Source organism: Talpa europaea (genome assembly GCF_964194135.1).
Source record: "Talpa europaea genome assembly, chromosome: 1".
NCBI lineage: Eukaryota > Metazoa > Chordata > Mammalia > Eulipotyphla > Talpidae > Talpa > Talpa europaea.
Window position 1 is genome coordinate 151,259,859 of NC_140073.1, and position 15,230 is coordinate 151,275,088.

The 15,230-nt window shown below is 33.1% G+C and overlaps 1 protein-coding gene across 5 annotated transcripts in view; it reads left to right on the forward strand.

Annotated features, from left to right (window-relative positions):
* The window catches only part of AGFG1 (ArfGAP with FG repeats 1), a gene marked incomplete at both ends in the record, with an annotated part of 70,707 nt that overhangs the window by 39,937 nt on the left and 15,540 nt on the right, over nucleotides 1-15,230 (forward strand). For 3 of the 5 annotated variants that reach the window (XM_084230189.1, XM_084230190.1, XM_084230191.1), the window contains 4 exons: nucleotides 1,558-1,673; nucleotides 5,278-5,440; nucleotides 6,448-6,601; nucleotides 13,751-13,870. In XM_084230189.1, coding sequence (XP_084086315.1) covers nucleotides 1,558-1,673; nucleotides 5,278-5,440; nucleotides 6,448-6,601; nucleotides 13,751-13,870 — 553 coding nt within the window. Of the gene's footprint in view, nucleotides 1-1,557; nucleotides 1,674-5,277; nucleotides 5,441-6,447; nucleotides 6,602-13,750; nucleotides 13,871-14,518; nucleotides 14,591-15,230 lie in introns of all 5 variants that reach the window. The other 2 variants (XM_084230188.1, XM_084230192.1) reach the window with 2 other exon arrangements.

A 15,230-nucleotide genomic window follows, 5' to 3' on the forward strand; every position in this document is an offset into this window, starting at 1 on the left:
GGGAGCATCGGGTGGCAGGAGAGGTCTGCGCACCATGCGGTACCCTCCTCCAGAGGTCGGGGAGCAGCCGGGTATGGAACCAGCGCTGCAGAGGCTGCAGGCAGCTTCGCAACCCAGCGCTCAACCGCTGCGCCACCTGGGAGGCCCCTGGAGTTTTCTTGAGCCCCTTTGTGATGCATCCATTGATCTGCTTTCCATCACTATAGGAAAGTCTACATTTTCTCAAATTTTAAATGAATGGACTCATACAGTTATGTACTTTTGAAGAAGTGATCTGACTTCCCTCAGCATAATTATCTTGAGGTTTTATTCATGTAGGTGCTAATATAGTTTGTTCCTTTATATTGCTGAATAGTATCCTACTTGAATATTTCAAAATTTATCCATCCCCCTGTTGATGGACATTTGGGTTGTTTCTAGATTGGAATTATCAGTAAAACTGCTGTGAACATTTGTGAACAAAACTGAGTGTGGACATGTGCTTTTTATTGGGTAAATATTTAGAAGTGGGATGGCTGGTCATATGGTAGGTGTAAGGTGTATGTTTGACTTTAAAGAAACTGCTAATTATCTTCCAAAGTACTTGTACCATTTTACATTGTTGAGAGTTCCAGTTCTACATTTTTGTTGATATATGTTCAGTCTTTTTATTTGTAGCCATTCTGGTGGTGTCTATGTATGGGATTTTAATTTGCATTTCTTACACATTAATAATGTTGGGCAGCTTGTTTGCCATCTGTACATCTTTGGTTGAAGTGTCTGTTTAAATTTTCTGCCCATTCTTTAAACAAAAGGTTGTTGTTTTAAATCACTGGCATTTTTAAGTTCTTTCAAGTTTGTGTAGATTTTGCAAATATTTTTATCAGTTGGTGACTTGCCTTTTCATTTTCTTTTAAGGTTTTTGAAGAACAAACAGTCTTTAATGTTGATGTAATTCATTTTTTTTCTTTATAGTTCTCTACACTTTTTGTGTCATTTGAGTTGTTCGTCATTTTATTTCTTCTTTGGTTTTTCTGACAAAGTATCTCTGAGTGTCATGTTTAGCTATAAAAGAGCGTAGGAAGCAACTGTGGAGTTATGTCTGCCTTGTATTTTGTTATACTTTAATAACAGATTATTTATGATGTAGCACTTTTTGTTCATGATGGTTGTTTGTTAAATCTGTTAAGGATCCATGAAATTGCTGTTCACTGAATTCCTCTGTTTTATGGGGTGAGGAAATTGAGGTTCATAAAGGTTATGTGACTTCACTTTTAATGACTTACAGTTTATGGATATTCCAAGACCCAAAAAGAAAAGAAAAAAATCCCAGTGACAGTGAATCTTACTTCATTCTTTGTTTCTGTATGAGGTACCGCTGCTAATTTTACTGCATACAGTAACTTATTAAAATAAATTTAGTGCCTTCATTTGTTGCTTCTTCATTTCTCATTGTATCAGATATCCTCACTGAAAGCAGTGTGTTACTTAAGTAGGAGAGCTTTCACAATTTTGGTTAAAATTTCATCGAGTAAAGATGTTGAATTTAACACTTGTATTTTTTAATTTTTTCCAAAGGTCTGTAAACAGATTTGGCTAGGATTGTTTGATGATAGATCTTCAGCAATTCCAGACTTCAGGGATCCACAAAAAGTGAAAGAGTTCCTACAAGAGAAATATGAAAAGAAAAGATGGTGAGTGAATAGTTTGCATTTAAGCTAAGGCTCCCCTGAATCATATTAATTATGGGTAAGATTAGTGTGACATAGGAAGGAAAGATATGGATAGGAGGAGGGAGGGTAGGTGGACCCTAAGCTTTTCACTAGATTGTTTTTCAAAATCCTTTCCTTGGCTCATCTGTGCCTGCCTAGCAGCTGCCTGGGTTTCATACTCAGGCCTCCTGCTGTTTTTTTTGAAAGTTAAGAATCCTTCCTTTTATTCCTTACCTTCTCCAACCTGTTTGTTTCTTTAGACATTTTAGTCCTATGAAGTCTTCTTTCTTAAAATCTTTGTCATTTTGCAAGTGTCCACTCAACTTCTTCTGTATACTGGGCACTGTGCTCGTGCTGCTGTCTGGTCCATTCACTTCACTGTATGTGACACTAAGCCTTTGCTTAAATATCCCTCACTCCCCACCTAACATCATTTCACTACCTGGTTAAGAAGGGATTATTTATATTCCCATAACTAAATCCACCTTAAAACAGATTGGACATATGGCTTATATGCCCTTTAAAATAGAGCAGGGAGTGTATCCTGAGAGCTAATATTCAGCTACTTTTGACTTCATTTTTAGCTATATGAACACTAAGTCAATTTACTAAAGCTCATTAATGATGAATTCTTGGTTGTGTGGTGTTTTTTTTTTTTTTTTTAATCAGTATTTAGTAACATGTCTTTCCTTTCTGGAAAGGTTAAGAAGATGAAGGAGACAGTCACAAGTAGGGGGATCAGATATGAGGACATAAATGGCTTCTTGTTTCCCTGAGGAGCTGCATTTTAATCCAGAGAATGATGGAGTCCAGGGTCTGTCTTGGTCCTGAGAGAATACTTGCTGTGGTTTCTGGATGAGATATCTTTACCTCCACTTAGTAGACACATTAGAAAGAAGTAGCTCTGATTTATATGTTCTATGAATTTTGTGTCCCTACTGTTCTCTAGCGGAGACTACTTTTTGCTAGGCAGGTGTGGCCAGGGCAGTCTTCAGTGACACGGGACACATTAGATGTGAATATGGATTAAAAAGAAACCAGAAAAATTTTAGCTCAGGAAAGAAGAAAATTTTAGAAGGTGAGCTGATAATGAAAACTTGGTGGCACATGATTCTCTTAAAATGAAATGTAGAATGATCCTTACGCCATGCTAGTTCTTTATTTCTTAGATTGTCCATCTTTTAGTTAACACCTTTCTCTTTGTATAGCCCTAGCCTAATTTTTTATTTCCCCAACAGCTGTTACCATTTCAGAAAGTTTGAATAGAACTTAGTGAGGATTTCTGGTAAATTTTACAATCTTTAGCTAGCAAGAGAAAAATAAAGAGTTGATGTTAAAACCTTAGGAATTCCCCCTGCATTTATAATAATTAATAATAAATATTCTTTCAAGCTATAACCCTAATAACGGTAAACCTCAATTTTGTAGAATACTGTAAGAAACAGGACAGTAATACTGAGTAATGCAAACACAAGCTTTAATTGGTACATGGGGCGAGGGATTGACTAACATTCAGGAGCTTCAGAGCATGTGCATTTTAAACCTATCCTTCTGCATACCTGTGACATGTAACTGGGGATTAATGTATTGGGTTTTAATGTGGCATAAGCACTGTCCAAATTCAGTCTCCCTAAAAATCCTCACTGAATTGAGAAAGTGAAAAGAAATTATTCTTTCAACCAATTTTCAAATTCACTTATTGTGTTATACAAACTTAGTTTTATTTTTGGTCAGAGAAGTCTTTTGAACCAAGTACTACTATTTGATTTTATCCTTTGGTAAGATTTGGTTGGACTCAAAATTTATCATTGGTGATATGCATAATTATGGAAAAGCTTAAATTCCTGTACTCAATTTCAAATCCCATCAATTCTTTATTTGCTGGAAAAAGCAGTTTTATTGTTTGTGATTATTATATGATTTGATAATAGCTAACATCTACCACAGCTAACACTTGTGGTCCAGGAACTTTTCTAAGTAATTTGTGACTGTTAGCTCACCTATACCTTGCAGCAATCATATTTTCATTTTATTGATGAAAAAAGTCAGGGCCTCAAAGAGTTGAAATCTAGGTTCTACAACAATCAAATGGTAGAGCTGGCATTTGAATCCCATTACTGGAAGGTAGATGCCCTTAACCACTCTCTTTTCCTACTTGATTTGTGCAGTGTGAGGAGGAGGGTACGGTGTAGTAGGGTGGGTAGGACAAAACCCAGGTACAGGGCCCTGGAGATGAACATTAGCAATATTTGGACATTAGAGTCTTACTGCCTCTGCTTCTTTTTCATTCTCCTGTGAGTCCTGTATTTACACTACTAGGATGAAGCCTGAAAGACCTATAAAGTCTTAGGGACATTTTTCATGTTAAAAGAGTATCTATGTAGGGTTATACAAATTTTAGCATAATCTTTTGAAGTATTTTTCTCCTGATAGGTGTTTGGTTTATTTTGCCCAGTTTTTTGAAAATAAAAGAGTGCTATCATACAATGAAATCAGAGATATATGGTAAAATTTAAAAAAAAAAAATAGATATCACTGTGGAGCTGTTTTTGAATCTGACTATCCAGTCTGTCATATTAAAACTTCAGGTGAAAAGTAAGCAATCTGATTCAACTCCCTGTCAGCCACTAGGAAAGAACACCCACCGAGTTCTCTCCTTATCAATGACTCGGAAGGAAGGTCATGTGCTAATTGTTGCAGAAGACCCCATACTTTAGCTTTCTGCCTAAAGATTCCTATAAACCAATCTGAAAGTTTCAAACAAGTGACATAAGTTTAGCTAGACCACTGCCTCGCTTGGTCCTTTAAATTTTCCGTATGTCCTGGTGCTGGTAGAATGCAGCTTGGACTTCCCTGATTGTGGAGAAGAATCAGTACTTCAATTCTTGATTGGATGCCTTTTGATTATAAAAAAATTAATAAAAATAGGTAGAGTGCTATGGCAATATGCATCTACATTATCTCTGTGCTTACCCAGTCCTAAGGGTGAGTTTCTCAGGCAGTGGTCCTTCTGAGGTACTGAGCATACCTATTTATGTCTTTTAATAGATAGTAACAAAATATGTGAAATTTACACTCAGATTAAATGCTAATGATATTTTAATTTGCATTTTTATTACATCACAAGTGTTTTCATTTGTCTCTGTTAATTCTGTCCATTTTAAAATTGGGTTGTTGGACTTACGGATTTATAAGAGGCTTTGATATTTTATCTATTAGCTGTAATATAGTGGATTTTTTCCCTTCTGCTGTGTTACCAAATGTTATGTTCTTATGGTACTTTAGTATTTCAGAATTACAGCATTAACTGTAGATTCTTTGTTAGCAATTCTTACATGATATTTATTATCTTAGGGAAATTAAGTAAATAATTGAAACAAATTCTGTGGTTAGTCTAATACCCTTTTTCTGACTATTTCAGTTGAATGTTATCTTAAACTACATTTAAAGTAACGATCAATTCTAAGATGCATTTGAAAATAAGATTAACCTTATACAAAACTGGAATTAAATTTATCATTTTTGGTTATGTATCCCATATATATTTTCTTAGTTAACTGCCTATTCAACTTTTCGTGTACTTTAGGTATGTCCCACCAGAACAAGCCAAAGTGGTGGCATCAGTTCATGCATCTATTTCAGGGTCCTCTGCCAGTAGCACAAGCAGCACACCTGAGGTCAAACCACTGAAATCTCTGTTAGGAGATTCAGCACCAGCATTGCACTTAAATAAGGGCACACCTAGTCAAGTGAGTAATTTTTAAGTTTTTTCAATGGCTTCTACTTGAAGAGGATTAAATATCATGAATTTAAAAATTCATTAAGACAATAGCATAACCTTGTTTCCTAATAGCATCATATTCTAATGATTTGTATTATCTTAAAAATATTGTTGGTTAAGTGGTTGGAAATGTATATATTTTTATTCCTCTTAATGCTTTTATGAGTTTCTTTGAATTCTGTATAGCTTTGTAAAGGTATATAGAAACATTGCTATAGCTCTCTATCATATAACATACAGTTATCAATATATGAATCTATGTTGACTGTCAGAGTTACAGAAGCATAGTCACAAAGGTGTGCTTTCACAGGAAAAGATTTCTCAAGCAGTGGTTTTCCCTCATGCCTGATTGTGAAGTATGTTTGTTATTGAAACAGAGGTGACTTTGCATTGCATAATTTATTCTAAAAAACTGAATAAACTAAAGTCTTCATAAGTTGTCACCTAAAGTTTATACTTTATTACTCATTCACAATTGAGACATGAAATGTCTTTTATCCATGTGGCATTGGAGTATGTATTCTACACAAGATTAGTTCTGAGGCATGGTACTGTTGATAATTGAATTAAAACCCACCCTTTTTAATAATGCATAGTAGAGCATTTGGATAAGTTGTGTTTTCAAAAGATCTGAGTGAGAAAGAGAAGGTTAAGTCAGTATATTGTAACTTTCTATATAAAGGATGTGTTTAATGACAACCTTATCATTGCTGTCTTAGCAGTAAGACCATCTTGTATCATGAGTTGCAACAAATATGTCATTACATTTCTTTGGTTTTGAGACCGTACTTAAAGTTGAGAGATAAGTTGGGAATAGATATTGAACATCTGTTCAAAAAAGCATTAAAGTACTTAAAACTACAAATAAAATATAAGTTTTAAACAATATTTTAAGCTTGAAGTGGTGGAAATAGTGTTATAAAAAATTAGCAGAACTGACTGGAAACTCTTTGTAGTTAATTTATGATTTTATAGTCCCCTGTTGTAGGTCGGTCTCAAGGACCACCACAGGAAAAGAAGCAGTTTGACCTTTTAAGTGATCTTGGCTCTGACATCTTTGCTGCTCCACCTCCTCAGTCAACAGCTACGGCCAATTTTGCTAACTTTGCACATTTCAACAGTCATGCAGGTAAGTCACCTCGCTTCCCCCCTTCCCCCAACATCAGCTTCAACCAGTGATGTGTATAATGGCTATAATCCATTTTTCAGTAAACTTAATTTTTATCTATAAACATGTTCTGTTCAAAGTCTTTGTAATAGGTGATCATGTAACCCTAATGCTTTTCAATCACAAAAGAGATTATATCAGATATTGGAATAAAGACTTTCTCAGAGAAAATGGGAAAAGACTTTTAAATATTTTATCCTTTTTTAATGGAAAATTGCAAATATTCATAAGTGACCAGATAATATGAAATTCATGTACATATCACTGATGGGTTTCACAAAAGGTTTACAAATTAGTTATTAGATATGTCTCTTAATCTGTAGGTTCTTCCTTTTTTCTCCTCTGTAATTTACTTGTTGAAGTTACTAGGTTATTTGTCCTGTACAGTTTTCAGCAGTCTGAATCTGATTGCACTACTGTGGTGTCATTTAATAGCTGCCTTTCCTCTATTTTCTCTTAATTGACTGTTGCACTTACAAACTTGGGGAAGGGGCAAGCCTCTTAGGATTTAATAAGCACAGAGTATCAATCTGATTTTGTAGCGTTAGCTGTTGATGCTGAATGCCTCAATCCATTATGCAAAATGGTGATACTCTATATCATTCCTTCATTTGTCAGCCAAAATGCTTTAAAAAACTGGTTTTCCAGTAATATAATTATTAAAGTTGGAATGCATGATTCTGATCAATCAGATATCAGCATAATGAGTTGATTCTGTAGCATTTTCTAGTGGTGATCTCATTTTACTTTAGTATTAGAAACTCATAGATTTAAGCATTTTGTGTACCTCAAATTTGTAGTCAGTAGTCTTTATTGATGCTAACATTCTTCCATCTTTAGAGTAAGAACATTCTCAATTTGACCCTGAAGAGATATCATTCCTTATTTTATTCACAGATTTAATGTGTTAGAAGAGTTTAATGCACCTCACCTGAAGTTAGAAGTTACGGAGTTTTGTTAATGAATATACAAACAAACCTTTCAGAGTTACAAATTATTGTGTAGAAATTATTTTGAATGCCTGTAAGCATTGATATGTATGTGATAGAAAGTTTGTTCATTTGCATCTGTGATAGAATAAGCATCAACCCAAATATTAATATTTAAAAATAATTGTTGAAGTATAGATGTAATCATTTGCGCCTCTCCCAATTGTAATGATAACAGTCTGTTGGACAATGAAGCAGCATAATGTAGTGAAAAGAAATGAACTCTGGAGTCAGAACAACCTGAGTTCAACTGCTGACCAGGTTCCTTGTTTTCTGTATAACCTTGGGCAAGTGGTGAGGTTCAAATGAGATGGTGAATGTAAGAGGTTGAGTGTATAGAAGTTACAGTAAATATTGTTTTTCCTTTTTCACCCTTTTATTCTTGCTTTCACATGTATGCACTTATATGTACACATAAGTACATATGTTACGTACACAGGTATGGGTATACATATGGAGTCATATCTGTAGACTTTATCCTTTTTTTTCTTGAATCTTAACTGAGGTTCACCAGATGGCTTAGATACATATCTTAATAGCTCGTTAATTTTTTGTGTTAGTACAGTTGTTTCTTTATGCTTCCTTGTACTTTTTTTAGAAGGTGTGATGTAAACAATCTAAAAGCATATACTGTATTTATATAAGAAGTATTATGTAGAATCTATTTCGAATGCCAGTAAGCATTGATATATGTCATAGAAAGTTTGTCCATCTGCATTTGTGAGTGATAGACTAAGCATCAAACCAGATGTACAAAATTAAGAATTGATTTGGTCATTTCGTAGCAGTTTTTTATTTTTGATAGTTTGCAACTTTATATTTGCATATATGTGTAGGGGTATGGAGTATTAACTGAAAGTTGCTATTTCTTTGTCACTAATTTCCGTAAGTTTAATTATAATAAAATTTTCAAATTGTCTAAAACATATATTTTATGACATAGCAAACAGTGTTTACAGAATTGATTTCCTGTTCATATGAATTTATTCAGCCTTGTGAAATTGTGACACTATATTTTTTTTCTCTTCCTTTCAATTTGAACTGGCTTATAACTTCATAGTAAAGGTACAAAGTATATCATTTATATATACATGCATCCATATTGAGAAATATCTATTTGAGATAGTTTTTTAAAAGTCTAGAAAAGCTGCTCTTTGACCACATGTCTTTCTAGCAAGCATTAAAGGGGCTTTTGTTTCAAATATCAGTAAAAGCATATTCTAAGGATATGTTGAAGAAGGAAATTATGGTGTAATTTTTGTATGTATGTTTGTGTGTGTGTTTGCTTTAAAATCGTTCCTAGGATGATGATAATCTCTAATTTTAGGCAAGATTATACTGAGAAGGGAAAGAAAATCAGGAAACTTAAATTGGTAGGTTTTCCTTATCCTGCATTAGCTAAGCAGTAAAATTCCAGAAAACTTGACTTTTCCCTTCATGCTCCAGGTAGGAAGTAAGTCAGTTCCCCCTTGACCAATCAGTAGCCCCAGCTGTTTGGTCTCATCTCTTGCTTTTGAATGTTAACAAAAAGAGTACCTGGAAGAATCAAGGAATATATTCAATAGAATGAGCCTTCTGTAATTTATGAATATATTTTGCATTGATCTCAATTTAAGGTTTACAGAAATATAATTTGAAATGATGAATTCCAATAAATCAGAATCAAATATTTCAAATATTTGTAAGTTTTGTAAACTTTGTAAAATTCACTCTTACATGTTTTCATGCTTTAGATGTACACGATGTGTTTTTATCTGTAAATGCAATTTATGAGTATTCACAGGTCAGGAAATTAATTTAACATATTTTCTGTGTAGCCATGTTAGCCAAACATAGTTTGGCTATTCACTGTAACTACACAGACTAATTTATACTTTGATTGCATTCATACGTTCAGTGATTTCCTTAATGTGTTTTTTGAAAATATGTATTATTTATTGTAGAAAATGTAAAGAAAAAAAAGAAAGCTATAATTTTATCAAAGATTGATAGGAGATAGGGGTTCTTAACTATTTTGTTTTTTTCCAGTGTGATAGAAATGGTAAGATAGTTGAGTCTGTGAGGAAATAGTTACCAATAATGAAGATTAGGTAAGACTGCCCAGGAAATAGTTGTCTTACAGCTTAAAGTTCTTTTTTGTGAATCACTACTTAAATCACTTTTTTGTTTTGTTTAATTCCAGTAGAACAAAGTATATGTGTATATTGTAAGAAGAGGTTAATAAAAGTATTTTCCTTTCCAAATATAGAGTTACCATCTTCTACATTTTACCTTGGTTTAGTTTTTAGGTGTAAACCAATGTCAAAAAGTCATTGATGACTCAATTCTTACCCGGAAGTTCTTTCTCTGTCTCATTAATGTTAGGTGAAAATTTTCTCCTGAACAGATTGATGGAGTGAATGGAACCTTTAATAGCAAATTTAGATATGCCAATCTGGTTAGCATTGTTTTGTAGGGAAATGTTCTTTTGTAGATAGATTAATCACTTAAAAGCTGGAAATGTTTCTCCTTTATCTGAACATCCAGCTGAGATGATTTTTTTTTGTGGATGTGTCTGTTTGGTTCGTTATTGTGTTCAGGAAAAGTAATCTACAGAAACACGCATATAGTCAGAAATATAATCTACTTACAGAACGTGGTGGTAGTTTTGTTTGGTAGTGCACACATCACAGAAACTACCAACTGTAAGATATAACTGATTTTTTTGGTCACACTTTACACAGTAAGTCTTCTTTTAACATTATCAGTAGGGTCTTGGAAATCTTTACTGCAAGTGAAACAACAAATAATGGAACCAATTTTACCATAGGTTAATTGATAAACAGTTTAACCAACCCCCATAATGTCAGAAAATCCTGGTAGAACTTTCACTTCCCTGAAATTTGACTTCCAATAGCCCGCTGTTGTCCAGAGCTTTACCAGTTATATATAAGCAGTTAATTAACATGTATTTTATAGGTTATATGTATCACATTCTGGATTGTTACAATAAACTAGAGAAATGAAAATTAGGAAAATCATAAGGAAGTAAGTACATTTGCAGAATGGTACTGTGTGTGTTGATACTGTAAGTCTACATCATCTGTAAGTCGGCCTGCACAGGTCATATCCACATTGTTCAAAGGTCAGCTCTAATGAAGAGTTAAGTTTTTATGGCATATTTTCTGGTCACGGAAGCATTACCAAATTTCTATTTCGAGACCTAAAACACTATTCACCAGTAATTTGTTAAATGATTCATTTATTCTTTTCCTTATTTGAGTTTTCAAGGGTTGCTGGAGCCTCTCCTGGCAACTCGGGGTGAAGGTGGCAGCTAACCCTGGATTGGGGGCCGTTCTATCTCAGGTGACGCGTCTCTCATACACAGTCACTCTCATTCAGCCTGGGACAGTTTAGATGCACTTACCAATCTAACCTACACATCTTTGCGATAATGAGAGGAAAGTGGAGTGCCCTGCAAAAGTCAGGGAAAACATGCAAGCTTTCACAGACCACACACATTGTATACATTTCTGTAACCAGTTGTTGCAGACAAGGAATAGATTAAGTGTCTGCAAATAAGAACTGGTAGAAGTATCACTAATTCCTCTTTGGCAAGAATGTGTAGGCATTTCATTAATGTTTAGTTTGGTGTTCTGTTTGGAAATCTATTAGCTTGATAAGATAGACTTACCTAATTGTTTTGAAATGTTTCTTTCCCTATAGATGTTTGAAACATACAAGGCATTTATTTTTCTCTCCCTAGCATGTTCTAGATCTAAGTTAAGTGCTATATACATTATGATTATATACTATATATACTCATACAAGTTATAAATGTATGAAGTTATAAATGATAAAACTATGGACCTAATTCTGATTTGTACAAGGGCAAATGTGTTCCATTTCTTGTTCTCAAATGTACAACTGCATTGCTTAAAAAAACTTAGAAACTTGCCTTTTCTAAAATAGCCCACTCAAAATTTGAGAATTCCCTGTATCATATTGTCAATTTGTTTGATTTATAGTTGAGCTGTTTCTATAGTCTATATTTGGTCTTAAACAAGTATATTTTGTCTTTTAAAAGAGTTTTCTTCATCTTGGGTTAGTATTTCAAAGTCTTAGACATACTGCAGAACCAGTGGATTTGCAATAAGGATCATCTAGTGAATCCTTTTGTTTTGCTAGTGAGAAAATTGGTAGAGCCAGAACAATTAAGGGAGTTTTCCAGTGCTGTACAGTTACTTAGGTTAGGATGGAACTCTGAGTCAGATTTCAGATTCCCTTTTCATGGAACAAGTGTACTACTTTACTGGTGTTCTCAAGCAATACTAAATGGTAATAACCATTTAAACTTATGTCTATTTATTGTTCATATTCCTATAGACACTTTTTATAAAATATTTTTAAAGAAATTTTAAATTCATCGATTTTTTTTCATTATAGGAAAGCAAAATTTCAGCCTATGAAGAAGTGAAATTTTATTATATTAGGTAAAAAGAAGGACAAAAGATTGCACTGTATTTGGAAAATACACTTACTTTGTTTCAATCGAGCAGTAAGCAGGCTTTTTAATTTAGGTGCTTCTGTGTAGTGTTTGAGAGATAGGACAAACATGTTTTTAAAAGTTTTTCAAGAACAAAGTATGAGCAGTGTTGTGTGTGATAGTACATCCTGCATTTCAGAAATGCTAGACATGAGAACTCAAGGGAGGTGGAACAGTCTCTAGTAAGATGAAGTCCACTTTAGGTGTATTTCTTCCGTATTGTTAGACCCTTTCAGACATGCAAAACGGTAATTACATAAAATACTATATATTTTCCTGATTCTCTTCCTTAGAAAAATGTTTGTTACTTTGGTAATGGAAAAATTTATTTGCTTATGTAACTTCTTTGGGGTAGAATACATACTCATTGCAAAAGCTTGGTAAAACCAGATTATACAAACAAGAAAATGTTACCTAGGTGAAATTGTACTGCAGGTTAATTAAAGTATGTATTTTCTATGCACATATACTATGTCTAGTGGCTTTATATGAAAATGTATCTTGAATTTATTAACCTGTTCATATTATTTTGTCATATACATTTTTGCATAGGCCTCAGCATTACATGATTTTTTAAATGGCTGCAGTATTTCCATTATATGATGTTCTATAATATATTTAACGCAACTGGTCATTTGGGGTTTCTAATGTTTTCATTATTACAAAAGATACATTGTCTACCTATTAGAGTTTAGCCATACTCATTCATTTGCAAGATTGTATTTTATAAAAACTTCCTAGAAGTAGGGTTGCCTGCAAAAGATTTAAAGTAACTTTTACTGTGTTGATGATACTTACCCTTGCTCCATCTTTTTAGACATGCTTTGTTTAACTCATCACTGATCAGTTCCCTTTTCACTTTATCTTCTGTAAAATTCTTACCCAGCATCTGTTTCCACCTTTAAAAAATTATTAAGTTTAGGGAAACCTAGAATTTTGCTCTTATATGATGACCAGTTGGGAATCACCAGTTGGTCTTTTCCAGTGAGTATGAGGTGCAATTATAAGCTTTACTAGTTTTCATTATTTCTTAAAATTTAATACATGCTCCACAATGGTAGGCTTCTAATACAGTGTGAATATCTTCTTTGTATTTGGTTATATCCTTTTAAATTTTCTTTATTTTATGCCATATTTGTAAACTCCAAATAAACTAGTAGGAATATTAATGTAATTAAGCCACCTTTATATCAGTATTTTAGGTTCACTTGTTACTCATTACCATTTTGCATCTGAATTTTTCAGAACACATTTTGTATCCTACATCACTGTCTGTTCTACTGTAATTCATGTATTTAGTGCTCTTAACTCAGTTTCCTTTAATAGTCATGTTATTATTTCTAAGTTACTCAGAGGGTATTGTATATAAATTTGGCGTTGTACAAAGCATTTTTGGAAAGTTCTGAATACCCTTTACTAAATGGCATGTAATTTGCATAAACACTGGCAGGATTTAAAATCTGATTTCTTAATGGATCCTCTTTAAAGTAAGTCATGAGATAATAGAAACTTTTCATAATAGCTTAAATTCATTTGTCATAGTTTTCATTTATAGTTTCACATTCATTAACATTTATTGTTCCTTACCATTTACAGCTCAGAATTCTGCAAATGCAGATTTTGCAAACTTTGATGCATTTGGACAGTCTAGTGGCTCGAGTAATTTTGGAGGTTTCCCCACAGCAAGTCACCCTCCTTTTCAGCCCCAAACTACAGGTAGAGCTTCTCCAGCATTACACTTAAATGTTTACTTTTAATAAAACAAGATTAATTAGATGTAGTTTTGAAACATTACTTTAAACTTAAATTTTTTAATTATCTGATTTTTAAAAAGTTTATCTTACAAAGCTCTGGGGAAACCTGACATTTTTGTTTTTTTTCTTCTGTATTTGTTTGTCTGAACTCCTTGATATGTTGTCTAATTCACAACACCTACTCCTTTTCCTGCACATGAAACTTTCTTAAATTTTCTATATATAGAAGAATTAAAGTAACTAAATTTTATTTAGATTCACAGAATACATTAATTTAGGTTCTGAATGAATGAAGCTATCTGATTGCTTTCATTGAACTAAAAAATATAAGTAGTTTTTAGAACAACAGGACTAAGAAAATGTTATTAATCAAGAGTATATTATTTAGCAATTAAACTTCGAAGTAGTTTTCTGTGCAGAAATTGTTCTTTAAATATTGAATACTCCTCCCCACACACTGTTGTCTTCAGAAACTCATTAGAGCACCTTTGTTTAGCGCTTTGTCTGATTACTTGTCTTTCAACTTTTAATTCTGTGTATTAGCTCAAAGCCTTTTCTTTCAATTTTTTTTTCTTTAAATTTCATCATTTATATAATCTCTGCTGTCCAGCATTTAGAATGCTTTCATCTAGCTGCAGTTTTGGTGAACTTACTTTAGCTTTTCCTCTCCAGGCCACCAACAGTAAGTTCTATTGTCAAGTAGGCATCTTTTACTAATTTGTATGTTTTATGCTATCTTTCTTGGTATTTTCACTTAGAAAATGCTAACCATCTTTTAATAATAGCTCTTAATAAATTTTCATGTTTCCTCTCCACTATTACTAAATTCAGGCTTAGAGAACACAGTATACAATAAGTACTTGATTTAATTATTGAGGTTTTTTTTATTTGAAATAAATTCCTTCATACAAATTTTGAAAGCTTAGTATGTTCTAAGCTACTTGCTCATCAGCTACTTGTAATAGATCACAGTCCTTTAAACACAAACATATTGTGCTTAACTTTAATTGAAAAGAATGATTTTAAATTCTTGAAAGGATTTTTATTGTATATATTTGCTTTAGAATGTCTAAAAAATTGATGAAAGTTGTTTGTGGATTTTAGTTGGGGTATATACAGTCTGTTCTAAAAATACTTGTGTGCAGTCTCCTTAATATGTAGACACATGTATATCCTATTTTGATTGCTGAAACTAATGTTTAGGAGTAGAGTCACTATCAAATGTAGGATCAAAAGCATAGAATGAAATACACTGGCTTTAGTCTTTTGGTAGTATTTTAGGGAAGTCTGTAGAATATAGAACAGACTATATTAGGAAGATA